Source organism: Balaenoptera ricei, chromosome 12 (genome assembly GCF_028023285.1).
Source record: "Balaenoptera ricei isolate mBalRic1 chromosome 12, mBalRic1.hap2, whole genome shotgun sequence".
NCBI lineage: Eukaryota > Metazoa > Chordata > Mammalia > Artiodactyla > Balaenopteridae > Balaenoptera > Balaenoptera ricei.
Genome location: NC_082650.1, coordinates 14,239,812 through 14,267,786, shown reverse-complemented (window position 1 = coordinate 14,267,786; position 27,975 = coordinate 14,239,812). Strand labels below are relative to the sequence as shown.

At 39.4% G+C, this 27,975-nt stretch overlaps 1 protein-coding gene across 1 annotated transcript in view; it reads right to left on the bottom strand.

Annotated features, from left to right (window-relative positions):
- Positions 1-27,975, bottom strand: part of SYNE1 (spectrin repeat containing nuclear envelope protein 1) — a 443,997-nt gene that overhangs the window by 231,905 nt on the left and 184,117 nt on the right. Inside the window, exons 41-54 of the mRNA XM_059940974.1 lie at positions 27,376-27,526; positions 26,589-26,747; positions 25,205-25,387; positions 21,820-21,921; positions 19,294-19,497; positions 18,156-18,363; positions 17,233-17,345; positions 15,670-15,875; positions 14,495-14,650; positions 10,715-11,006; positions 9,732-9,904; positions 6,827-7,136; positions 5,473-5,637; positions 1,053-1,409 (exon numbers count right to left, since the gene is read on the bottom strand). Coding sequence (XP_059796957.1) covers positions 1,053-1,409; positions 5,473-5,637; positions 6,827-7,136; positions 9,732-9,904; positions 10,715-11,006; positions 14,495-14,650; positions 15,670-15,875; positions 17,233-17,345; positions 18,156-18,363; positions 19,294-19,497; positions 21,820-21,921; positions 25,205-25,387; positions 26,589-26,747; positions 27,376-27,526 — 2,779 coding nt within the window. The remainder of the gene's footprint in view (positions 1-1,052; positions 1,410-5,472; positions 5,638-6,826; positions 7,137-9,731; positions 9,905-10,714; positions 11,007-14,494; positions 14,651-15,669; positions 15,876-17,232; positions 17,346-18,155; positions 18,364-19,293; positions 19,498-21,819; positions 21,922-25,204; positions 25,388-26,588; positions 26,748-27,375; positions 27,527-27,975) is intronic.

Genomic DNA, 27,975 nt, shown 5'->3' with positions numbered 1-27,975 from the left:
GCTTTATTCTAGGGCTTAAGCCTAAAGGATAGGAAAGCCATCAGGAAAAAACAAACAAAGAAACAAACAAAAAACCTAGAAACATTATAAATAAAATAGTATGAAGAGATGATTATAAAGTTTTATTTTGTGGTGTGCTATATTTCAAATACTTGATTAAAACAAGACAATGTTGGAAATACTACATGACTTACTACAATACTGGCTGAAGCTATTTTGAAAAGATTATAACATAAATAGAAACAGAGAAGTTTATACTAAACTTCCTTTTAAGGACATCCACGATTCAGAGCGCTATAAAACTGCAGATATCGAAAGGCTTTCCATGATACTATTTAACAGTAAAAGAAAGAAGACTTCAGGCTTCTGCCCATTCTTCACTCTTCCTTTTATGCGTCCCTTCCTCACATTCTGAAAGAGCAGCTATCAGTTTAAAAAAAAAAAAAGTCCACGAGGCAACTGGTGAGCCTCACTAGGAGTTCTGTTAACGGGTTAATTCAAGCACAGCTGTCAAATCCACACACAGGACAGCTAACCAGGGTGAAATATATATATAAGTGTATGATGTACATTTTAGTTCTTAACTTTTTTTTATGGTTTCTAATATGTATGACCAATGTAGCCATTGCTTTAAAATGTACCATGTAAATATAAACACATCCTATCAGAAAAAAAAAAAAAAAAAAAAAAAGCTGGCAGGAAAACAGCTATGACTCTCCGTCTATCTATGCCTGTACCCATAGGCCATTTTTTCAGACTGAACACAATATTACAAACTCTTACACCATAAGAATGAAAGTAAAATATTTCCACTTACAACAAATGCTTCTTAGGGTAACTAAAAACTCCCTCTCCCTTATGTCTGTATTTTTACAATGGTTTGATTTATGAGAAAAGGAAACAGATCAGCTTTACAAATTTAATTAGGTAAACACTTATTTTTCCAAGTCTGAATGTTGCATGTTCTTAGTTAGCACGGATTTTTTAGCAACAAGGAGCGGCAAACAAAAACTTGAGCAGAGCCACAGGCAGAAAACAGGAAGCCAACTTACCCGGCCCTTCTGCCAGCATTCCACTAGCTCCTGATCTGTGTTCTTGCCTTCCAGGAGGGCTAACTGCTGAGCCCAGCTTGTCAGGAGGGCACCGAACTGTCCCAGGGCGTGCTCCAGCTGAGCCACTTGGCCTGAGAACTCCTGCTCCGAAAGGGCCATCTGGCTAACCAGGTTCTCCAAGCCAGTCTGAGTTTGGAAAACGCTGTCTTCCCACTGCTTCCAGTCTGCACGCAGGGCCTGCATCTCCGTGTCCAAGAGCTCACAGCCACTGGCAGTTGTGTTCTGTTTCACTGCAGGGGCCAGCGACTCGACTCTGCTTAGGCGACTTGCACCAATCTCTCTGGAATCCAACAGCTCCTGTAATGGAATATCACCATGGCAACCGAGGAGGCTCTGAGTCACTTGGGCTGCAAGTTTCCAAATGTGTACAGAGGGGGACCCTGTCCTGCTAGGAAGTTTTAGCAAGTGTGCTACAAGGAACCGGAGTCAATTCATCCCCCTTCTCCTAAGTCATAATAGCAGAGAATTATCATTGTGAGTGCCAAGGTTTGCGGCCAAATGAGTTGAGGAAGCCACAACATCCTGAAACAGACTGAAGAGGGACCCTGAAATCAGGCGTTGTTTGAATATGTGAAACTATTTTGTTAGTGATTTAAGTATTTGCCTGTGGTGTATTGCTCCTGTAAATGGGTGAATCCTATTTTTCCCTAAGTTGAGGTCAAGACAAGCGAACAAGGATTGCAAAGAACTGTGCTCTGCTCGTGTCTCTACCCCATTTCCATTTTCTTCCCCGAGATGGTGGCTTAAACCACACTTCCGTTCCACTAGGAATCAAGCTAACCCATCACAATAAAAGAATAAGCCCTACTCGATTTCAAATACTTCAGTAGGTTAACATTTTTATAGTAACTAAAATAAATAATTCACAGACGTACTTAATCGAAAATTCAAAGTAACCTTTAGACAGCATTCATTTATTACCATTATTTTTACTTTTAAAAACCTCACTAGAAATTTAACAGTTTAACTGTAACTTTTAGGCTTAAAGCACACAAATACTCTAAAAGATAACAGGATAAAATTAAAATATGAGTTGTTGATTAGGTAAAATAGTGGCATTTCTTTCTGAGAATAGATTCTTTTACAGAATCTATGTGGATGTTTACGTATTTACATATTTATTGCTAAAGCCAGGATTTTGTTAGTATTAATACAAAATTATGACTTTGCTCCTGGATTAAATAGAAGGAAAAGATGATTATTAGGGGAAAAAAAACTTCCAGAAGAAAATCAATTACAAATTAACAAGTATAGGAAAAATAAGGGTATTAAGTATGAAGCATGTTTAACAAATTATGTTAAACACAACTATATCTTAGCTAATCTATATAATGTAGTTCACATTTCATTAGACTAGCTTGAAATAAATATATCTTCTCACAAGTATATATGAGAGCTACATTTTAGTATAGATCATTTGAAAGTATTTATATAGTAGTCCAAAGTACAATCTCATGAAATCCTTATACACATTTAGCATTTATATACACATTCATCACCCTTTTCTCGGCAGTAGGATGCTAAAAATCTTTTTTGTTTATCAATGCATGTGGTAAGTAGTGATTTGATGAAGAAAATAACTTTTTGAAAAGAGCTAGGTATAACTATTGGATTTAAATACTTATAATTTTCCTCTGTGAGTGATTTCGAATTTCCTCTGCGAGTTCGGAGGGTATCTACTATCAAAAATCAGTTTCCCAAAATACTCTCTAAGGCATTATCCCAGTTTTCTTTGAATGACCTTGGGATATTTCAATATTTGCAATCACTAATTCCACTCAACCAGATTTTGAAGAAGGATATCATCATTTGAAAGTGTTCTGAAATGACTTTTTCATGTATTTCCCCATCTTGTATTTAAACTGTAAAAACATATTATATGCACATAACGCACCCTCATACACATACACGTTTGGCTTTGAAGTTGCCTGTTCTTGGTTACTGCTGGGGGTGAGGAGGGATGACATTGAAGGACAGAGGAGGCGCTACCTGACTTTCTCCAAGGTTCCTCCTCACCCACACACCAGCCTACACTCAGGCCTGACCTGGACTTTGATAGACAACCTCTGTCAGGCTGTACATTCTCCTTCCCAGACCCCAATTTCTTCCTGCCAGCTCCTTCTCCCACATTTCCTGTATTTTTTGAAGTATTGTATAAAAGCATTTCAGAAAAAGAGCATTCGGCAACCCAGAAAGCAGCCTTTGTAAAAGAATTTCCTTGCTTTTCTTATATCAACATCTCAAAACATGAGTTCATCCTTGCTATCTGGTCTTCCACCCTACTCTTCACTCCCTAATCTATGTCATCCAGTTTCTCTCCTGACCTGACTGTGGAAATGGCTCTTGGTGATCGCCAAGCAGCCTAACTGCCCATTCAGGGGGCATTCATTAGTCCTCCTCTTTTATTTTAATTATTTTATTTATGTTTTATTTTTTTATTATTTTGGCAGCGTGGCCTGTGGGATCTTAGTTCCCCAACCAGGGATCGAACCCACGCCCCCTGCATCGGAAGCATGGAGTCTTAACCACTGGACCACCAGGGAAGTCCTGTCATTAGTCCTCCTCTTAATGGCCACTTCTTGATGTTTCTGTGACGGTGACCACCTCCTCCACCAGAGGCCCTGGTGGCACCACACTGTCCTTTCCCCTCTCATTATTATTTCTCCTCTCTTTTCTCCCTCTCCCTTTCGAATTCTTCTCTGAGGCCCCTTAAATATTGATAATGCCTGGATTTTGGTCCTGTGTGCATCATTCTGTTTGCTTTATACGTAGGTCTTGGTTTCATTCACTCTGGTGGCTTCAACTACAAACTGTGTGCTGATCATTCCAACTTGTGTCTTCAATCCAGCTTCCTAATCTAAAATTCAGACTTGAACATTCAACTACCTCCTGGACATCACCAGCTGGCAGTTCAAATGCACCTGTTCACACTGAACACCTCTCCTCTGTAACCCGTCTCCTCTGCATGAACTTGTTTTCCTCATCTGGAGACAGCTCTGCTGACTCTAGGTAAAGTCCTGACCATCACCTTTGACTTTTCTCACATCGTCACTCCATAGCCAATTAAATCACTCATTTACGAAATCCACTTTTCTTATCCTGTTCTATGTTGCTAAATGCTTTATGCACATGATCTAATTTAGTCCTCAGAACTACTCTGTGAAGCAGGTACTACTGTTATTCTTATTTTACCAATAAAGAAAGAGGCTTGAGGACATCAAGTGGCTTGCCCAAAGACACAGCTAGAAAAGCAGCAGAGACAAGATGCAGCGTCAGGGTCTGATTCTAGAGCTTGAACTTGAAAAGTCTTGTGAGCTATCGCTACATTTGAGGTATTATTTTATAAACATTAGTTTTTGCATCATCATTCCCTCCTACACTGCAAGTGCCTTGAGGAATGCACAACCCTGGCTGAATAAATGGATAGATGGATGGATGAATGAATGGATGGGTAAATCAAAATATTAGTGAGGAATATATGAAAGTATTCTAGGGAATCACACAGGTAATAAGAATTTAAGAAGTGGCTTTATGTGATTATCTCATTTAAAACCTATGTGGTCATTGTAAGATTTAAATAAGATAGTACTCTCCAAACATTTAAAAGTAAATCCTCAAAATATAGTTATTACTGTTATCATCAACAATTATTTTTATGTTCTGATTTCCAGCTGTCACATTCCTGATCACAATTATACTACGTATTCCAGCATTTCCTCATCTATAACTAAACAACTGAGGATTTCATCACTGCCTAGCTTTCAGATTAAAATCTGTTATTTCCACAGAGGGGAAATGATTGCAATTTAATACTCCAGTAACTAGAAATATACTTGTTCCAGCTCCCTCAGATATGTGAATTTCGGTTTTTTAAGTTGCCCTTATAAGCAGTAACTAGGTGATAGTTTTAATGCCTTTTAAAGTACTGTCTTCCATTATGTTGTTGTGCTATTGGCTCGGAAAGCAGAATAAAACAAGTGAATGGCATTTCCCAGTTATTATTCAAATGCGTTTAACCAACTTACTTCATAAACTTTTCTTCCACTGTGCTAGAAAATAGTATCTGGTTTTGTCAGCCCACTAGTCTGGTGCATATTTCTTAGGCTTTGATGCTATAGCAATCAGCACATTTGCATACAGAAGCATCTACAGACAATGTTCTGTTTTCCTCACAAGTGTAAAGTGTTTTAAATTCCCTTTTTTCTCTTGCTTAAGGGCAAGGTAATAAATACCAACAAATGAAAAATAGGAAGAAAACATTTTAAATAAAAAATCTTATCTACAGAATCTTTATCACAGGTGTGTGATACTCAAGAATCGATGAAACAATGAAGTTACAAAAATCTGTCCATTTTCTGACCTTAATTTTAGATAATTTTTTCTGGGTGGCTGATGAATCTCCAGACATATCTGACCACCGATGAAGGTCTTCCTTTGCTGAATGCAGCCAATCAGTGAATTCCTGGACTGCATCTAAATACATGAGATGATCTTTCACAATCTCTTCTACTTTCCTCATTTTCTCCTAGTAGACAAAGAAAAGAGTACTTTAACAATAGTAATTATTGAGAATCTGAAATCAAACAAGGTAACAGGTCTCTTAATGATCTGAGAAGATTTCATTCTTATTCCTGAATTTTCTCTATGTTTAATATCTTTAAATGAAAAGATCAAATTTTAATTAGACTGAAAGACATTGAAGAAGCAACCATTTTCCTTTAGGTATTTTTTTAGTTTAGCTTAGAATAAAAATCTATGCTTAATGAATGTTGACTAACATCCCTCACTAATAATCCACTCAATTATTATTATTATAACTATTTTTGCTATTCAGGCAATTATTGGTGTTGCCTTTGTGTACAGTATTCTGCTCAGCACTTTAAATGCATTTGCTCATTTAATTCTCACAACAGCCGTATGATGTAGATACTATTATTAACACTATATTATAGGAAGGGACCTCCAGAAGTTACAGAGGTTAAGTAACATGCCCAAAGTCATACATCCAGAAGAGGGTCAAAGCCAGATTTCAAATGTAGGTCTTTTTGACTCAAAAGTCATAGCTCTTAATCACTACCAAAATAAAAATTAAGATAAACTAGCACATATGTTAAAAATTGTAGTATTAATAATACAAAGATAGTTCCCAAAAAGAAAACCAAGAGGGGGGGGGGAAACTTCTCCCTTATTTTCTTTAACATTCTCACAAATATACAAAAGAAAACTCATGGAAGAAAGTAATGATTCAGAGATAGAACTGAGAGAAAACCTTGATATTACATGAAGGAGGTTATTTCTTGGAGAACAGGGAAATGCAGTTTTTACTAAAATGAGAAATAAACAAAATACTTGGTACATGATTGAAATCTGGGAGGTGGCTAGACTTGCTTTAATACAACAAATGTAAGTGGCAGCAAAAGAAAAAGAACTCTAAACACTGACAATTGAGTCTCAGGCAATCTTACAAAGAAAAGAAATGGGTTGATTAACATTCTAAGTGGAGAAAGATGAAAAACCAAAGAATAAAAAATAATCCCAAAATTGCAGAAAGAGAAAAATTCATGAGCATTCATTGGTGAGAAATGACCCTTTATGTAATACCTGTTCACTAAAGATACACATAGTTTCAGAGCAGCCAGTTCTCCTATAATTCAACCCATAGCGTATTCTTTACCTGAACCTTGAAGTTTTTTTCTTCACTATAAAGCACTAACCTTGGAAATGGTCATTATATCATTAAACTGTGTTTTCAGTTCCTCTTGAGCCGCTTCCTTGAAAGACTCATTCTCAGTCTTCTGGTAGAGCTCCCTGGCCTTGGCAGTGAGTCGCTGCAGGACTCCGGCATGATCTTCCGCCTCAGACACGACGGACTGAAAGTGGTCCAGAAGGGAAAACTTCTCTTTCAGACCAGGCTGCAGTTGCAAGGGATGTTCTACCTTTTGATCCACTGATTCCATCCACTGCTCCAACTGGTTTTTCCTCTCTAGATAGTCATTCCATTGGCTAATCACAGACTCTAAAGTGCTAGAATTAATGTCACATGTTATAAAAATAAGTTATCTTAACATCTCTACTAAAAACCAATCACAAGGGCATTGCAGCCATGTAAGCTGTTTTACTGAATGCTATTGTAAGTGACGAAAACACTGCTTTTAAGTGCAGGGAGAAACATTACTCCTCTGACCCACAACACAGTTTCTTCAAATGAAAATAAATCTATGTCAAACTTGAAGATGTTGTAGTCACATATGCATCTGGGGATTTGTCTTCCAAATGCTAATTGTCTAAATGAACAGACACATATACGTGTTACATTGATAGAACATCAGCTCTGGGGCATCAGTTAAATTTTATTTAATATACATCAATTCTTTATTTTCTTGGACTCAGTTTATCTTATTAAAGTCAGATGATTATTTAGTGACAGGAGTTAAAAATGTAAGGTATTCTTTCTGGGTAAATAATATAATTAGATTGATTTTTCACTTAAGGATATAATGCACAATGTTTAGGGCTCCTGTGTTGAATGTGTGAAGGAATGAAGGTTCAGTGTATTAATAATATAAGAAATTTAGCCACTAAAGTCACGTAAGTAAGAGTCAAGCAAATAGCTCTCCAGATAGTCAAGTAAAAGGCTCTCCAGACTGGCATTTTTAAAACACCTCCAATATTTAGCTTTATAAACTATTCTAAACTCACTTTCAGTGACCCCTCCCACCCTCCCTTGCATATAATCCTATGATCCTGGAGTTATATCTGTGGTGAATGTACTTCCAAATTGTTCCTTTTGCTCAAATTGTTCCTTTTACATCAATAGAAACCTCATCATAATGCCCTAAAGCCCTATTCTTTTTTTTTTTTTTTAATTTATTTATTTGTCATTTATGGGTGTGTTGGGTCTTCGTTTCTGTGCGAGGGCTTTCTCTAGTTGCGGCAAGTGGGGGCCACTCTTCATCGCGGTGCGCGGGCCTCTCACTATCGCGGCCTCTCCCGTTGCGGAGCACAGGCTCCAGACGCGCAGGCTCGGTAATTGTGGCTCATGGGCCCAGTTGCTCCGCAGCATATGGGACCCTCCCAGACCGGGGCTCGAACCCGTGTCCCCTGCATTGGCAGGCAGACTCTCAACCACCGCGCCACCAGGGAAGCCCTAAAGCCCTATTCTTTCCTCAAAGAATTTTCTAGAAAGTGCAAATCAATCTCACTTCTCCAGAAGCTACCCCAAGCCCTGCCTTCTTCCACAGTCTCATAGCATTTCAGTAACACAATCTGAGTCAGTTTTTCATTTTTATTTTTGGAAGGTATCCTACCCTAGCCTCTAAGCACTTAGAGGGCAAAACCTACTTTGTTCAGTTTCATTATTTTAGCACAATAATTTGAGCCCTGTTACTGCTCAGAATGCAGTTGCCAAATGTAATTTCTTGCTGAAAGAGGGAAATCAAGGATTTGAATCTGCTTCTTGTGTTTAACATTTTATTCTAGCATCAGGAAAATATTCACCCGTATTCCTATTCACTTTTATGAAGCTGTCCTATTGCCAAGCATTGGGAAGTTTAGTTCACGCTCCAGCGGTCTGCTCTACAGAATAACAGAATCATGGGATCTGATTTTTTTCTTTGCTGACCATTATGAGTTGTGATGAAGATTCAAGTCCTGCTGACTTTGGGAGTCACCACCTACGCTCCATATTTAAAGGAAACAAAACAAAGCACAATTCCCCAAATTTTAGTTGTAACCATGGTTCATTGTTTACACTGCAGTGAGTAACTGCAGTGTTGTTTTATTTTGTGATGAACTTTAATCTTTTATTCATCTATTTATCAAGATCATATTGAGCACACACTTCTTCAGTGATCAAACATATAACCTTTAGAATGTGGTTCCTGGAATGGGTTTTGGTATTTTGGTATGACTTTTGAAAGTCATTTGTCCAACAAGCCAGCCAGATTATTTGTTGATACTCTGAGAAGAGGGAGGAAGATAAACTCTTCCACTCACGGATATAACACAACAACAACAACAACACCTGGTGTAACAATCCGTATCTTCTCTACTTTCTCCTCAGCGTCTAGTGCAGTGGGGTTGGGTGAGCTGGCTGATATTTGTGTGAGGATGTCCACGCATTGCAGGAGGTCGGCTCTCCTGGCCTCACACTAAATGCCAGGACATCCCATCGCCGGGGTGATTAAATACTCTCCCCATATCTCCATATCCCCAGTGTCAGTGATATTACTTCGGTTGAGACAAAGATTTATATGTAAGCTCAATAGTTGCCAATGACTTAATTTCCCTTAAAAAGCAAAAAGTTATTAAAGTTGTTAAAAACCACATATCCTTGCTTTGATAAATTGAAAGGAGGTACGATTCCATGAGAGGTATTATGGGAGATGCAAATATTACACACACACATGCACACACACAAGGTAAGCAAGTAAACAAACAAACAAAACTGGCCTTTGCAGTTACAGAAGATACCATCTAGGCAAAGACAGACATGCACACAACTAGCTCTAATAATATGCTTGGAAACTCTCCTGCAGGATACCCTCAGCACTGCGCCATCATTTTACTAAGCCACTGGGTTTGAGTCAGGCAAAGAAACACTAAAAATAGACTCTGTACCTCTGAGCACGGACGGAGGAGCTCACGATGTCAGCCCACACATCTTTAAGCGTCTGTAGCTGAGTCTGGATCACCTTCTGACCTTCCTTGTTGCTACTTCGCAAGGCCTGTTCCCCTTTGCCAATGGCCATATTCAATTTAACTTCCCCTTCACCTTTCATCAGGAGAATATCCTATGAAGGAAGAATGAACGCTTGTCAGCAGGATTACTAAAACCTTCTGATGTTTTAAAAAACGGCTGTGTTTCCCGTGAGAATCAAGGTAGGGCACACCTTACTCATCTTAAAATGAAAAAACAACAACAACGTCAAACTCTGTGCCCTACTGCACTGTAACACCTTACTTAAATATTAGATGTCCGGGAGTCTGGGAGTCAGAGATGAACTCCGATTTAAGTTCTTGGAAAACTTTGGGCCACTAGCCTAGAAATGGAACTTTACTGAATTTTGCGTCAGAGAAAAAAGAAGTCATTTTGAAAATGAAGACACACCTGTCAAAAACTTAACAGTCCCGTTTTCACTGCCTGGCTCATTTCTGCTTTTCAAGGTCAGCTTCGCTGACTGCAGGCTGGGTTGGTGGCCTCTTTTGTACTTCAGTCATGGCCCCTACATACAGGCTGCACGACAAGTAACAATTTACAGGTTGGCGTCTCCCACTAACTGTGAACTCCTAGAAAGCAAGGACTAATTTTTGTTTCTATATTCCTATCAACTTGCATAGTGCTTAGAGTAGAGTAGGTTTTCCATAATGTTTGCTAAATGTTTACTAAAAAACCTCAAAAATATTTCAAAGCTATTTGAACAAAAATATTCCTTTACAAAAGAGAAAAATGATCCCTCCAAATCCTTTTTGCCCAGTTTCTCCATTTTGCCCGCATAATCCTCATGTGGAGGCTCACAGACCAACGAGGACCCAACTAAAATATCTGTGAATCGACTCAAAGTCTTCCGAAGGCATCGGTGTCGGGCCGGTGCCCCGCGTACCTGCACTTGTAACAGCTGCCTCTCCAGGGCGTCTTTGCTCCCCACGGTGCTCTCCGCACAGGCCAGTCTGTCTTGCATGTCTCTCACGCAGGACCACATGCTCTGCAGCGCTTCCTCCAGGGCCTCGTGCTCCTGCAAGGCCATCTGGCAGCTCCGGAGTTTCTCCTTGGTCATTCGGAGTAAGTTCTGATAGTTAGTGAGGAGCTGGGAGCACAGGCGGGCTTCTTTCCCAGCGCCGTGGCCTTCTTCACTGAGAAGCTGCCCTCTCTGGGAAAGCTTGTCAAGAGACTCTCTAAAGAAAACAAACAAACAAACAAAAATGTAATGCTGACATTCTGGAGCACAGGGGAGTGACAAGTGATCATTGACATTAGAGCAGTGACCAGACAAGAGCTGAGAGCTGACATGTCTTTCAGTGAGGGTGCTGGGGACCCTCAGAGGGCTGGCTACCTCGTTCCCCTTGGTTTCTCTGAATGCAGTCAGTTCACATGGGGGGTTTGATTCACTCTGTGCTATGCCCAGATGCCAGCCCACTGAATTGTTAGGGATTCACTTCAGGAAATGGCCCAGGCCTGCCTCTTCAAGCCGATCTCTAACTTTTCTCCATTCCTAGCTAATGCTCTAACCATAAACAGCTCCCTGAAATTCCCCAGACACTCCGCTCTGTTGTATACACACGGAGACTATTCCTTCGTGAAAACCCTTCGGCTCTCTTCTGCTTCTTCTCTAATTGGCCCTTCAAATCTCTGTAGTTATCACATCCCCAGGAAGCATCATGATGACTCCTCTTCTGGGTGCCCTCTGCCTGTCTTGCTCTGTCACCTCATACACTCTGTCTGTCTCAATCCACAAGGCTTTCACCTTCTAGAAGCCAAGGCTGTTACATTCATCTCATATCCCAGGACCCAGCATGATGTTTGGCAGAGATAAAATGCCAAAAAAAAAAAAGTTTCTTTCAAAAGGCCATCTTATGAATACTTATGGGTTCCTTTGTTGTATCTTGGGAACTCTTCTCATCTCAGTTTGGGGTTATGTTAATTAGGTCAAGGGAAAACATTATCATATGTGGCTGGGTAGGCTTCATCATGTTTCACGGATGTCTGAATTCCAATCAGCACATCTATCAGGAAATGCCTGGGATACCAGAAGGGAGAGTACAGATGACATAACACAAACTGTTGTGAATGCTAGAAAAAGAATAGGAAGCCCATCTCCTACATTGTCTCTTTTTTTTTTTTTTCCTACTATGTAAAGAGCATCCTATGGGCCTCTGACTTATACAACATTACATATTCTTTAAAATACATCTCTTTTACTTGTAGCTGCTTGAGACATGAAGGTGAGACATGAAGGTGGCTTGAGCAAAGATGTGAGTTAAATAATAATTCAAGATGACAGACATCACTTGTTACCATGAGGAGAATTGCTTAATGGATGATAAAAATTCAATGATTCTCAAGTTTGGTGTTCTTTTTAAAAATACAGGACATCCCCCCAAGATATGCGAAGTACTGGAAAATATTATGACAAAAAAAATCCAAAGGACTGGGAGAAGCAAGTGGCAAGCAAGTGAAACAAGTCAGATGACTCAGCTGGAGAAGCTGGGAGACCAGCAGGCACATTAGGATCTTCCGGAGAAGCAGCCAGGTCTAAAGAGGCTGGAAGCAAATACACCTAAGGACTCTTAGCATCTGGTCTTGGAATATCAGAGAGTAATAGCTCAAGAAGAATATGTAAAGTCATTTCAAATGTTTGAAAGGAGGAGAGAAGTAGGTCTGGCCATGTCATACTGTACCTAAACAAGAGTCAAGATTTAAAAAGCAAATAAAGTGCAGTATAATTTTCAGAAAGTTATATAGTTAGAATAATGCTATGATTCTGTTAATTCAGCAAATATTTTCTATTGTAGGCACTATACTAGATAAAGATGATAAAGACCTGATGGTCTCTAGCCTTGAGATACTCACCATTGGGTTGAGGTTTATAAAATTGAAACTGAGCAGGACCTTGTAGGGCCCTCCCAGGTAAAAAAAGCCCTTCTGTGTCCCCTGTCTCTTTGTTCATAGGAAAGCTGTAGTCTCCCAGGCCTCCTTTAGTCACAAAAGAGCAGGCTCAAACAGTTAATGATTAGGACAGTAGAGTCACAGAATCTTTAGTTCCTCCCTGAAGATAGATAAGTGTCTGATGCACATTCCTGAGTTGTTCTGCAGATACTGAAACCTCCACCAGAGGGAAAAAGCTAACTGCATGATGACCAGACTGTAGCCATGACATAAGCTGCTCCATCTTGAGCAGTACTGAATATGTGGCTTGCACAATTCCAGACACTGGCCTCAAGGAAATTGTAACAAACTGACCCTGGAATTGAAAATTAACTGTGCTTAAAATAATCAATATGACACTGACCAGACTACTTACTGCATGATCAGTTTCAAGATGATTCTAGAAGCTAACTGTACTGTTTTGCACATAGTCTCTGTTTGCACACCCTTGAAGCTTTGCTTTAAAAGCTCTTGCCCTCTGATCGGCAATGGGGAGTTGGTTCTTTGGGACATGAGTTCACCTTCTCCCCAGGATTGCCAGCTTCCTCAATAAAGCCACCTTTCCTTTTACCCAACACTTGTCTCTCAGTATCGGATTCTTGAGTGATGAGAAGCCTAACCTGAGTTCAGTAACAAAATCAACAAAGTGTTTACCCCATGGTAAAGGCTCACAGAGTTGGGACCAAAACATTCCAGGGAAACTTTATAATAGTCATCAAACTAGCACACCAACAACAGCTGTCAGTATGGGTTCTGTTTGTATACTTGTTTGTATGTTTGTTTTTTTCAAGACAAGGAATACTTAGCATGTTTGACCAAAAAGAGGATTCAGAGGAAACGGAATGAGTATGATCTGAATTAGGCAAATTTTGCTCAGTTGATCATGGTTGCTGATTTGGTTGATCAAGCAGGCTGGATACCAGCCTTCTGCTGCTCAAAGTGTATCTGCTCTGTAAGACGACAGTGAGACAGTTAAAGAGTTTTGGCTCAAGCTGCCCTCCCCTAGTGGAAAGTGTTCTATCTTCCAATGCAAGAGTTCCAACGAAGCAACTGAAAATGCCAGGGGTGGAGTGTAAATTGAGGGAGCAAAGCCATGAAAGTGGTGGAGTCCAAAGCATAGGCCGGAGAACTCTGCCCGAGAAGGAGTCAGAAACATTTGCTCAGTTGGCAAGCAATAAGGAGACAAATATTGCAGAGGAGAAAATGAACCTTTAGGACAGCCAGACTACATGACCTTCTGCTTTACTAAGAATATTACAAGGATGGGGTGGATTGGAAATGGTGCTGGAGGCTGATGTGTGTGAAGAATATATGGAAATTGGGGTCTCATTTATTTCTGTAAATGAAGGGTATCTTTATAATCACCTTATATCCTTATAATAACCCCTGAGAGGAAAATATATTTTTTATTATTATCATTATTATTATTATTATCACAATGCTTAAAAGCTAATATCAAGAAATATAGGAAATGAGTGGCCTGTCCAATTTGTTGAGCAAAGGGAGATGTCACTGGGATGGAGACCAGCTCCTTACCTCCAACCCGATGCTCTCTCCAGATCACCACACTGCCATAGAAACACTGCACAATCATTTGTATGCTAGACATTCAGGGATAGAAACATAACCACCACCAACTAACCAACTAACCAGCCAACAACCAACCCAAATACCCAACCAACCAGACAAACAAACACCTGTTAGTAGGGAAAGAATCTATTCCACTTCTGCACCCTACCTTGCAGCCAGCAGTTCTCCCAGAAACATTTCAATTTTATGAACTTCATTTTTCTTCTCAGGAATATGTTGCTTACTCTCTCCTAAGTCTTCTGTACTTAATCTTTCATCCATTTCATGGATCCAAAAATTCAGTTTTCTGTGTTGATCTTCAAAGCTAAAGAAAACAAACACACCTTAGAGAAATTTTAATATCCTCATTATAGTAAATAAATTCCAATATCTGAGGTCACAATGTCTATGGCAATTAAGATCTCATGAATTTTCAAGTAGAGAAGAAAACTCGACAATAAGCCAATTAAAGTATCACTTATTTCAGTAACAAAATGATAAATTCTGGACATTTCTCTTGAGATACAAGCGAAAAAAAAAGAAGCACCTTATCTTGCTGAGTTGATTTCCTTGGTAATTATAGCTGGTAATTACCAACAAGATAACAGTCCCATGTCAGTGGGCACTCAAGTTTGTGTCTTACTACAAAGACCCTGAATTGGGGCCAGTGGATAAATGGGGCAGTAGAAGCCCTGGGAAAAGAAGGAAAAGTCATCTCTGTGTCTTTGTACCTTATGGGGATTTGAATGTGGCACAAGAGCTCTAGGGCTCTTAAGTTTTGCAAACAACGTAAATTCTCTAAGAAACCTTGACAAGAGTCAGGCACATTACTCTCCAACCAAAAAGGCATTTTGATTATACTGACACCTTTCTTTTCCTAGAAATAGAAAATTTTTTTCTTTCTAATTTTATATTCACCCCTGTTGACATAGCTTCCTGACTGGAATCTTGAGTCAGAGAAATACAATAGGTGTTTTCTGCCGTAATTCCAACCCAGCAGAAGGAGACACAGAAGCAGAAAGGACTTGGGTAATCTAAATCTGGGTATCAAAACTCTAACATCTTGAGTTAGCCAAACAGACAAAAAAATACATGCATTTATGCCATTAACAATTATTAGTGAATATAATTCCTTTCTTTTTCTATATAGAAAATAAAGCCAAATGATGCCATCAGAATTTGAGCAATCAATTATTGTCCTAGTATGAACATGTACTTAAGGTCAACACTTATTATAATTTAAACTCACAGTTTCAAATGTTTTTTGTTTATTCCCAATGGGTCTTTAAATCCTGAAAATATATTCTGTGTATGATGAAATCTGCACTCATCAAAACAACCTACCTCCCAAGTTCCAAAGCACAGTCTTGAAGAGCCTGTTTGTCTTTAAGGCATTGTTTCAGAAATGCCTGAAACTCTTCATTAGCCTTTGTAATTTGTTCCTGAATGCTACTGACAATTTGTTTAGACAAATGTGCATACAAAGTTTGCCCTTCTTGAGTCACCGCATCGAGCTTGCTCTGCCCATCACTGACAGAGTCCAAAAGGTTCTGTTTCGGGAAATAAAGGTAATAGAAAATATTTGTTATTATTCAAAGACCCTGCTGCATGGGAGTATTAATTACAATTCTGACCTGAGAAAGTGGAGCAAAAGAAGAAAAACAGAGCCCAACGGAAGAAGGCCTTTAACAAGGCTGGAGTGAGAATGATGTATACAATTGGATATAATCAAGACTCAGAATGGAGGACGGTGCCAGCCAGTCACTGGAACCACCGAGGACCAACTGCGAGCAACATCGAGCTGGAAAGGAGGATGCTCTCATCAAGGTCTGTTCTGTCTCTCCCCCTTCCCACCATCCCAACCTGGTCCAGGCTCCACCTCCTCACATGGTTAGTGTGACATATTTTAACTGGTTACCTGTCTCCACCCCTCCTCCTTGTCTGACCCCCTGTGCACAAAACCCTGTCTTCAGATCCCTTCTTTTCTTGGTATGCACCTCTTCCTTGGAAGATCATATGCATGGGCATGGCTTCAACAGAGCAAAAGAAGCCCAAGACTGCTGTGCTAGCCCCGCCTCTCCACTGAGCTCCACGGTGGCATTTGCGATCGTCACTCAGACTTTTCTTCGTGGAATTCCACTGCATCTCAAGCCTCAAAGGGGACAACTCCACATCTGAATTCACCATGCCTCCTGCAAAACCGCTTCCTGTATAATGCTCTTCCTACCCTGACTGCTAATGAGTTATCTACATAATTGCCATCACCCATTAGGCCACAAAATCCTCACGTTCCTCATTAATTTTCTAAAATTATTTTTACAAGACTTAACACAGTGCTTGGCTCAGATTAGTCGCTTGAAAAACCTGGCCAAAACTCAATTTGAACCTAGGCTCCTGTCAATCATTCTTACCTCTGCGTCACAATGGCCTTCTCTTACCAGAATTTATACATTTTTCATTGTCTGTAACACCTATAAAATCTATAATATCTATTGCTTTTATTTGAATATATCGTAGCTCCAAATTTAGATGATAGGTTATTAAAATACACAAGCCATGTCTTCTTTCTTAAAACTCCTTCATGATAATGATGTAAAATAGATACAATTATTTATGCTTTTACTGCTATAAAAACTGAAATTAGGTTTAGTTCTGAATGAATTCCAAAGAATGATCAACAGGCTAAAAAAGAGAGGAAAGGGATCTAGAAATTCTGAAATTCTAACATTTTCTCAACTTACTTTTCATATATTAACTATCTCCTTTTCAGTCAAGAAACCTCATTCTGTTAGGGAAGAAGAAAAGTTTGAAGAAAATAAGGTTTGGGGAAATAGATGATTTAGGTCTGACTTGAAGGCACTTGAGTGCAGTTGAGGGAAGAAGGAAAAGCAGTGCCAGCTTGCATACCTGAAGATCATGGAGCTTTGCCTCCAGAACTTTGCTGTCCCCAGTTCTATCTGATGACTCCTTTGCCGCTGCCTTTATTCCAGAAAACCACTCTTGAAATTCCTGCATAGACTCTTTGGAAAGTAACGAAAGTAAGAAATACATCCAAAACATTGAAAGAGCTTCCAGGATGACCACAATGAATTAATTCTGGCCTTCAGCCCATTGCATCTTGCCTTACAACATATTCCAGAAAGAAAACAACAACGATAATAATATAGAATATAATACAGTATGATCTATCATCATGACTATTCATGGCAGAATTGAGAAATTATCAAAGATATAAGACTGAAAAGAAATTCGTATTCCTGACACGTGTGATTTCCCATTGTGTTTCTTTCTTTCAGTAAAGGAAGATAATTGCCTGATTATGTCAGATTGAGCAACGCTCTAGAGGCGTTAAAGCCATTCCTATGGCAAAGGGAAGAACCATCTCCTCTGCCCACCACGCTGACTTAGAGCATCTTACATCCACACCAGAGCAGAGGCACAACTGTGTGGGAGGCCGAGTCAGGGACATATGACCAGCAGTTTCCTGAATTACATGGCTGAATTTCACAGTCTCTCCTAAGATCCAAGTTTACCGTGTCACTTCATCATAGCGGTGGGACTCATTTTCCACATAAATGAGCTCTACACACAAAATCAGATGGAGTTCAGATTCCTCAAGATGGCAGACTCCTAGTCTCTTAAGGAGAAAAAGGAAGAATTCTGCGTATGGTGAGAGCCCAACCGCAACAATTTGATTGCTCAAATCTCATCACACACACAAATTTAAAACGCTACTCTTGTGGAAAGTTTTCTGGCAGTTTCTAGGCAGCATTTGGTTTGGACCGTGTCTTGTAAACAAACTATTCACGCTAAGACCTGTCAGAGCTCACCATTGAAGTGTTCTTCCAGAGACTCCTGAAGGCTGGCCTGTGTCTTGGAGCAGGACTGGCTCACAGCCTCGTGTCTCTTTATCAGCCCCGTCACCGCACTGCCCAGGCTCTCCAGCTCCGCTGAATGGTACTTGCGGCACAAGCTATTGAGATTTTCTTGGGTGGAACTGATGTTGCTTTGCTGACTTTGAAGTTCTTTTTGTATTTCCTACAGAATAAAAATATGCAGTGAAGGATATTCATCACATTCAAGAGAAATATTCCATATACTCCACTCTGGAATGTTTTTTGGAAATTGATGTTGTTGAAATCCACTCAATAATGTATATATTTTTGTCGGACTTCTTTTTTTTTTTTGAGTATTTGTGATAGATTTGTGTTGATTCTTTCAGAATTTTGCCCAGTTCTCCTTGGGAACAACTGCGAACACTGTTGAGAGGTAGCTAGGATTTGGGCTATAGTTTAGGATTTCAAGCAAATTGAAAAGGTCTTTGTGGATTCCAGCCCAGGATCTTGGGTTTAGTTAGTCGATTAGAAGCTATTATATTAATGGAGTCACCCTCCTATGTTCACATCTTCCATGGGCTACTTGGGTTTTGTTTCAGGATCACAGGCCACATCAAAAGCACCGGTAGTTAATTTTAAAAGTGTATGTCCTTAGTCTCAAGTACAGTAAGAAAATATGCTAAAAGAGCACAGAACACATGTGTTGTTTTCTCAACCATTTTAAAAAATATATCCCTCTCAGGATGAAAGCATTCATGCTGACCAATAAAAGTAATTAAGTGATGAAAAACTACTAGGCATTCAAGTTTGAAAATGTGTAGAAATTCAAACAGTTCTTCTATAGGCTCCCACCTTTTTATTAAAAAAATATCTTAACAAGTATAACCTATGAGTAGGTCCTATAGCAATGCATGCTTTCTGTTTTTAGAATATTTGTCTTTGGTTTCTTACCACCTGCATTCAGTTCTCCATCTGTTATTTGCTTTGCTGTCTCCTATATCATGAATTAGTTGGTTTGGTGTTAACATGGGTAATTGAGAACAGAGGCTACATTTTTATTATAGTCACCGAAAAACAGGAGAATTAATATTAGTATTGAAGTGTAAACACTTAGTGACAGTTTATGACTTACCTTCACTTTTTTCAATCCTTCACAAGTCTCAGTTCGGGCACAGTTTGTCAATGATTCTTCTAGTTTTGTCAGCCAGGTTGCAATGTCATTAATAAACTTCTCCACTTGTGCACTCTGAGAGGTGAACTCTTTCAAGGTTCCTTTTGCTTCTTCAGTAATTTCTTTGGCATGCTCCAGTTTCTGCCTTAAGTCGGCTTCTATGAACTAAACATAAAGTAAGATTGCATTAAAATCTGTGAAGACCAGAGCACTCATTCAGTAGGATTCCGTTCACGTGCAGCTTAACTGTAAAAATCGCAGAAGTCTAACGATGGATGCTAATTCAACTTTTCTAAGAAGGAAAATCAGCGGGTACAAGTTGCCGAATGTCTTATGTAATGGGAAAATGGAAAGAGTGAAGATTACCGTTAACACTGGACTTTTTAAAGGGGAAGCTTTGACTGAGGTTCCAGGGAACCCACGAGATCCCGTTTCAAAAGCAGAGCCAGACTTACACAGAGTAACCAAGCTGGGGACCAAAAAGCTGTTCTTCATTCTCCCTGGAAATACACACTTTTCGCCCTGAAGTAGTCGCTACTTTGAACAAACACCACGTGGGGATTTTATACTGAGGCAATGTCATTTTTGTCTCCTGTTTAAAATATTCGATGAGGCTAGTTCTTCTCTCCTCCCTGGGTGATTGATTTTGGGAGGGGCCTGAACTTCTCTGGCCCCACGCATAATAATAAAAGGACTTATAATCCTGACCGATTGCCAAGCAGTTTCAATTCCTCAGTTAGAACACCTAGTCCCATTTAATAATCAAAACTTTGAACTGAAAGCTAAGACGTTTTTTCCTATTCTCAGCTCAGACCAGGTGCAAAGAGGAAGCCTCCAGTGGAGAAAGGGGCCAAGTGCCTTTTTTTGTCTTTCTTCACATTCTTTCTTCTCCCTGACTTTCTACAGCCTCTGACCCCTGCAGGCTTGGACAGGCAGGAGGTGGGTGACCACTCCTGGGAGCTGGCATCTCTGCTCTCCGGGCCGGGTGACAGTTTACACACTTCTCTCACAGGCCTCGTGTGTGGGGTTTTCTGAGGCTTCCCTCACTGCTGCCGCCTCCCGCTGACGTCCCCTAGATGCGGGCAATACAGTCCCGTCTGGCTCTTCATTTTCTCCTGGTGCAGCCTGTGGTCATCTCTTTAATTCCTAGCTGCCGAGGCCTGTTCATCCCCCCAGAAAGCCTTCTTAGGTACCTTGAGATGCACACAAGTAATGCTCTCCTCCTCCTTTCCTTTCATAATTCATTTCTGGGCCACAGGTCACACGCTGGCATTTCATCCCAGATGACTCTGGGATGCAGGCCACTCAAAACAATCATTTCTCCTTTGGCAGATACATCAGCAGTCAGCCAGCCTGTCTCTCACCCTTAAGGTCTTACGTGGTGGGAGTTAGATACTAGACTCCTGTGTCTGCCAACTGCAGGGGGCATATGCCATGCTCTCTAGACGGTACCATCAAAATCCTTCTCATTTTGAGGTAAGATGCAGGCGCCCCCATACTTCCTCCCTGAGTATATAGGTAGGGGTGTGTGTGTAAGAGAGAAACCGGAGAACAACAGAAGCTCTCTCTCAAAACCCTGCCTCCATCTTCACTCTGGCAAAGTCCAGCTGTTACCCGCTTATGCCCTTGATATGCACAAGCTCTCCTTTTCAGTTCTGTGGATGATCAGCATCGCTTTTGCCTATTCTTGCTTCAGGTGAAACTTCTAACCTTCTGGTACAAGTATATCATCCACCAATGATACTAACTGATAGATACACAGCCTTGGGTCAGAGCAAAAGTATAGGTGATCCAACAAGATTGACTCGTTAGCAAGAAACAGTAGATAAAGAAGAAATAGGAAGACAGAAAATGAGGGCAGCAACAAATAGAGAGCTGAAAGTAATGAGTCAGAACCCCTGGCCCCAAGCCCGGCGCTGGCTGCTCCCAGGCTCCCTCCCTGAAGCCGCCCAGTTTGCCTGGTCAGACCTGGTCTGCCTGGCCTGTCTCCTGGTTCCTGTGGATGTGCGCCATCTAAAGGGCCTTGAAGGGAGATCTGTGATCGTGGTCCCTCCAAACGCCATTACTCAGTAGATGGATTAGAAAAATGTCAATAAGAATATCAATATTCATAAATGTGGTTTCTGTTTCTGTCTAGGCTTAAGATGGTCCATGAGGCAAGTTGGATGCTACCACTTCCAAAATTTAGTAAGGAAAAAAGGAACTAATCTTATTATAATATTTGAGTTGGAAATATGCTATTAATACTAGCACAAGGAATTCTAAAAATGTTAATATTTTAACCCCCGTATCTGATAACGTCTATGTGCTTGCTTGGAATTACTACAATGATAACAATAAGAATATACACGCACATATACATATACATGTAAATAAATACATAAAGTGTGTGTATATATATATATATATATATATGTGGACATATATATACACTTTTTTCAGAGTGTATAGTATATAGAGTTATTACAAACTTGATTGAGTGCTTACCTGAAGAGCTGGTGGTGTTTCTGGATTTTTAGTTAATTCTTTAAGATCATTAACTTTGGAATGAAGTTCTTCTAATCTCAATGCTCTCTTTTTAACTTCAGACTGCAAAATAAAAGACAAAGGGGAAAAACATAACTAATCAAAACACTGACATGTTATACTTGGCATTTAATAATTTCAAGCATTAACTCTGTCAAAAAGCCCCAACTTTAACCCAGGGTAAAAAAAGCAAAACAAAACAAAAAACAAAAAACTAAAACTAAAACTCTGCTTCATTTTCTGAGGACTCTCATTATTTGTGAACGTGTAAAAATGTCACCATTAACATTCACTGGGAATGTGAGGGAGTATGCAGAACTTTCTTTCTTCCTACTCTCTTTAATTGGAAAAAAATGCTCCCGGAAAAAATTAAACATTAACCGAAAGTCTTGAGTCAGCGGGGATTTTCAACAGACTAACTGTCGTTTATTTATTAGCATTAATATCATTGGCTACTATGGCAGCCTTAAAGTCTTGAGAAAGCATTTCAAAACAAATACACATCAGGAGTGACTCTTAATTACTGTAGACTATATGTAATATAGAAGAAATATTTCAAATAGAAATTTAAAGGGTGGTTAAATAGAAATCAGGTTCATTAGGAAATTGACATCTAACATTTTGACTTTTGTCTTCTTTTTTTTTTTGGCACCAACACTAACACAAGAAGAAGAAAGAATAATCAATCATTATGGAACAAATTAGGTGCTTGGAAACTTCATTAGTTATCTGGGCCCATGAAGGAACATTTTTTTTTTTAACATCTTTATTGGAGTATAAGTGCTTTACAATGGTGTGTTAGTTGCTGCTGTATAACAAAGTGAATCCGCTACACATATACACATACCCCCATATCCCCTCCCTCTTGCGTCTCCCTCCCACCCTCCCTATCCCACCCCTCCAGGTGGTCACAAAGCACCGAGCTGATCTCTCTGTTCTCTGTGGCTGCTCCACGAAGGAACACTTTAATAAAATATCCCTCTCAACTTAAATGTGGTATTTTGGTGCTTTGTAGACACTAACAAACTCCTGATGCCTTCAATCTAGAAAGTGATTTACTTGCCCAGTAAGAATTAATGAATTGCCTGCCAGGCCCACTGGCCTTCCCCAGAAGCAGCCTGGGCAATTAAGGAGTCACCCCTATGCAGCTAAGCTTCATTTCCTGCACCGCAGCAGCAATGACACTGCTGGGCACCAGGCTGAATCCAGCTCTCTGATTTTAGTAGCTGGTGCATCACAGAGCATAGCATAAAAAACCCATCTCTGTGAGTGACTGAACCTGGACATAATGAACGTGGCTGAGGCCCACTGGCTCCCTGGATCCCAGAGGTCAGTAGTAGGTGTATCCTCCAGGCTGGCTGAACAGCTGGCCCTGATCTGTAGCATTTACCACCGTTTTGAGCTACAGCATGATGTCACAGAACACGGAGCTGGAAGCACCATACAGGCGTACACGTTCTATAGTATTTCCATCATATGGATATAATAAGTGTCAATAACTCAAGAGCCAGATAACAGTAATTGTCAAATAATAATTAGGAAGTGACAAGTTTGGGGAATTCATTACTTTCATTTTTAATACAACTTAATGGTACAGTTATTTACAATTTAATTTTTAATAATGGTCGTGTTTATCACTGGCTCACAAAATTCCTGAAAACGTAGTGACTTTTGTGAGCTGGTACAAGCTGTGCTCCAGTACGCACCACTGTTTGAGCTGTTATGTTAATTTAACATCAAAGGTAACAACTAAAGAGACTGTGGGATCCCTCTCCTGACTGTACTTTTGGTCTGGATAATTTCCTCTACTTCTGTTTGCTCTTAGAAATAGGAACAATCTATAGAATGTTCTTTGGGTAAATACAGCCGATAACTTAGGCAATACAGATGATTCAACCACATTTCATTCAGACTGCAGTCGTTCTTTCATGTGTCTGTCATGTTCCACACATGTGCCAGGCCCAGCACTGGGCCCTGGAGCACAGGATGTGAACAGTCTCTCCCCTCACCAAGGGCACAGTCAGCCCCATGCTTTGTGAAACGGGTTACCTCTGCTCACTCTACTTCCCCTTACCCTACTTCATTTTTCATCATAGCCCAATTACTGCTTGACATTTTACATATGATATACATTGTAATGTAAATAACATAAATACCATAAGAGTAGTGACTTTGTCTGTTTTACTATTAAATTCTCAGTGCCCAAAACAGTGCCTGCCACATTTTAGGTGCTCATTGGGAATTTGATGAGCAGATGAATAAATGAATGCAAGAAATGGGAGTTTAAAAGAGGAATTTAAAATAAATTGGCCACTAGAACTTTAAAAGCCCACTTTCCGTGGGAATCTGTGACCCTCCAACCTCCAGTTTTCTTCCACTTCTGCAAAGGCAGTGGAAGAATCCAGCACCTAACTTAAGTGCTCAGGACCCGTGGTAAGTACTCAGTAAACATTTTGTTTGAATGAGGAAAAAATAGACACTAAATATCATTAGATTGCAAACATTTTCAATTTGGTTTTCCGATAGGAAGGTGCCGTAATCTCAGATGAATGGGACAAATTGTAGATTTTGTGAATCTTTACTTTTCTACTAATACTTTAAGAGCCCCAACTAAGAAATGATAAAAATGCAAAAAAGAAAACATCCCTCTTGGGCTTCCCTGGTGGCGCAGTGGTTGGGAGTCTGCCTGCCAATGCAGGGGACATGGGTTCGAGCCCTGGTCTGGGAAGATCCCACATGCCGCAGAGCGGCTGGGCCCGTGAGCCACAACTACTGAGCCTGCGCGTCTGGAGCCTGTGCTCCACAACAAGAGAGGCCGCGACGGTGAGAGGCCCGCGCACCGCGATGAAGAGTGGCCCCCACTTGCTGCAACTAGAGAAAGCCCTCGCACAGAAACGAAGACCCAACACACCCATAAATAAATAAATAAATTAAATAAAATTTAAAAAAAAAAGAAAACATCCCTCTTATCCATAGCCTAATCAACTTTCAAGTAAACAGCAAAAGACAGTAAAGAGTTTTATTACACTTATTATGTGCCTTGAAAGGAAGAATGAACTTTACTTTTTTTTTTCCAGTGGTTTGTTTTCTTTCTTTCTTTTTTTTAAATTGAAGTATAGTTGATTTACAACATGGTGTTAGTTTCAAGTATACAGAAAAGTGATTCAGTTATACACAAATATATATCTATTTTTTCCAGATTCTTTTCCCTTATAGGTTATTACAAAATATTGAGTATAGTATGTGTCTTAAAAGGAAGAATGAGCTTTAAAAAAAAAGACACAATTTTTTATACTCTGGTCAATGATGTACCACAAGCTCACATATGAAGGTAAAGTCATTTTACCTCAAATTCTTTCAGGAATTCTTCTGCTTTGAGGCTGTTATTCAGGTTGCTGATGCTTTTGGTCAGCTGTGGAACAGAATTGTTTGCCCATCCGTCGATCTCATCTTTACTCGTAAGTACATCATCCCAAATGGACAGGCCTACTCTCAGCCTGTCCATGTTTTCCTCAATTTTCTCTGATATCTGGGATAGAAAAGAGAGGCCATATCATTAAATCTGAGGCTTTCAGATGCTCTTTGCCCATCGAAGTATTAAATATGTCAATGCTTCTTTCATATTCTGACTGAAAAACAAAGTTTTACAAAAATTATTATAATCTAATTAGTGCTCCTGGCTCAAGTGAATGCTAACCATTACATAAAGTATTTCTGTCATTAGGAGAGTTGATTGAATTTTGATTTTCATCTGTAAATTGGAAAATAATAACAGGTCTATTGCAGTCTACAATAATATAACTCACTCTAAGGTTTAATTTTACAGGATAGGAGTCTAGCTAGGGCAGTACTGTATTTATTTTTGAAAATGACACAATAAGCCCTTTTATTTGTAATGCTGAGATACAAAAATGTGCATAATTAGACTTGGACATATTTATAGAATAAGTAAATGCACAGGAGAACAACCTACTCTGCATGGTTAAAGTATTATTAGTATTACTGTTTAACAATCTTCCCATAATAAGAATACCATTTTAAAAGTGGAGGCAGATAAGGTTTTCTGAAGTCCCCAAATTATTTGATTATAATATGCAAACATCAATATCTAACTTCAGCAATTTAGCTTAAGTCAGGGAATCTACTGTAGGCTAAACTTCTGAACCTAAATATTGATAACAGGGGAGTGACAGAATCACAGGAATTATGAGCTGGAAAACAATGTAAAATATGTATGGATTGAGAGGTAGAGTTTCAGAGAGATCGAGTGACTTGTTGTATGGGCACATAGCTAGCAAATGACAGAGCAAGAACTAAAAGCCAAGGATATAAACTACAAGTCCAATGCTTTTCAATGCACAATTATAGTCTCATTACTTTAAATTATTATCCATTATTGTTTAATATTCTGGAATATGTTTATCAATTATTCTTCTATTTTATCCATGATCCCAAGGTTTGGAAAAGAAAAACATTTAGAGTTATAAATATGTTATGATTGAAGCTATCAAATGAAATTCTAGAAAATCTGCCAATTTAACAAAATAAAGCAAATAATGTTTAACTATTTCTAAATTGTATGTGAACACTATTTTTTTTAGAGTATCATTTTGAATTTAGCATTAAAAGTTAAAAAAGGAAGTCACATTCCTGAATAATCCTTGCCCAAAAATGTGACTGAGAAATGTGAATATGTAAACTATTCATAGAATCCCAGGTGATGAGCTTACATCCAGCCATTTGTCCACAGTGCTTTCCATGTCTGTTTTCACCAAGAAGAAATCACCACTGTGAATTTTCTTCAGCTCAGACAACAACTGTTTTCCTTTACTGGTAAAATCATCCAATTCTTTCTGTTTATTACACATTTCATTCTTGGCAGTTGCATGCTATGGACATAAATGTTTCCTTAATTAATAAAACAACCAGAGATATGTCAAGAATTTATAACCATTTGCCTCTAAGAAATTTAATTCATGGTTGACCTTATGCAGAAACCACTGGTAATAATGAACTATACAGATATATATAATTTTCTCGAATTGCTAGAATCCCAGGATATAAGTATTCCTGAAAAAAAAAGGTTGGGGCTTCCCTGGTGGCGCAGTGGTTGAGAGTCTGCCTGCCAATGCAGGGGACACGGATTCAAGCCCTGGTCTGGGATGATCCCACATGCCGCGGAGCAACTAGGCCCGTGGGCCACAATTACTGAGCCTGCGCGTCTGGAGCCTGTGCTCCGCAACAAGAGAGGCCGCGATAATGAGAGGCCCGCGCACCGTGATGAAGAGTGGCCCCCACTTGCCACAACTAGAGAAAGCCCTCGCACAGAAACGAAGACCCAACACAGCCATAAATAAATTAATTAATTAATTAAAAAAAAAAAAAAAAAGGTTGAGCTTGTCAGCATGAATTAGCTATATCTAAATATACTGACAAGAGTTTTATAGAGAATGCATTATGAGTAAAAACAAATCTACTAACAAAGTCTAATAAAATAAATACATCTTGAATTATTACCTTTGATAAAGCCCACTTAAGGTCCTCCTGATCTTTTACAGTAGTTCTGGTTACAATCACATTGCTGGCATTTTCTAGGACTTTAGTAACAGCTGACTTCAAATTCTGATACTCTCTCATTAAGTCAATAAGTCCACAGCATAGACCCTGGCTGTAATGATTAAGAAAATACATCATTTATTGTCACATATCAGGATAAGGAAGAGTTCCCCCACGATTGGACCTGATATATAACTACATAAGGGTACTCTGATAAATGCTGGAATCAAGGGAAAACCTATTTCCACCTACTGGTGTCAAAAGCATTCTGGTGTCAAAAGCAATCTGACTTAACCCTAATGTCCAAAATGTTCTCCATGAATGAAGAATCCACCTAGTCATTAAAACAAAATCTGTTAAATTTTTAAAAAAATTATCTGTGATTTAATTACTTCATAGTATGTGAGTTGAGGGGAAGGAAACCCACTCCTCCCAAAAAACCCCAAAAAACAAAACAAACAAAAAATACTGCTCAATAATTAAAGTACAGGGACTTCCCTGGTGGTACAGTGGTTAAGAATCCACCTGCCAATGCAGGGGACACAGGTTTGAGCCCTGGTC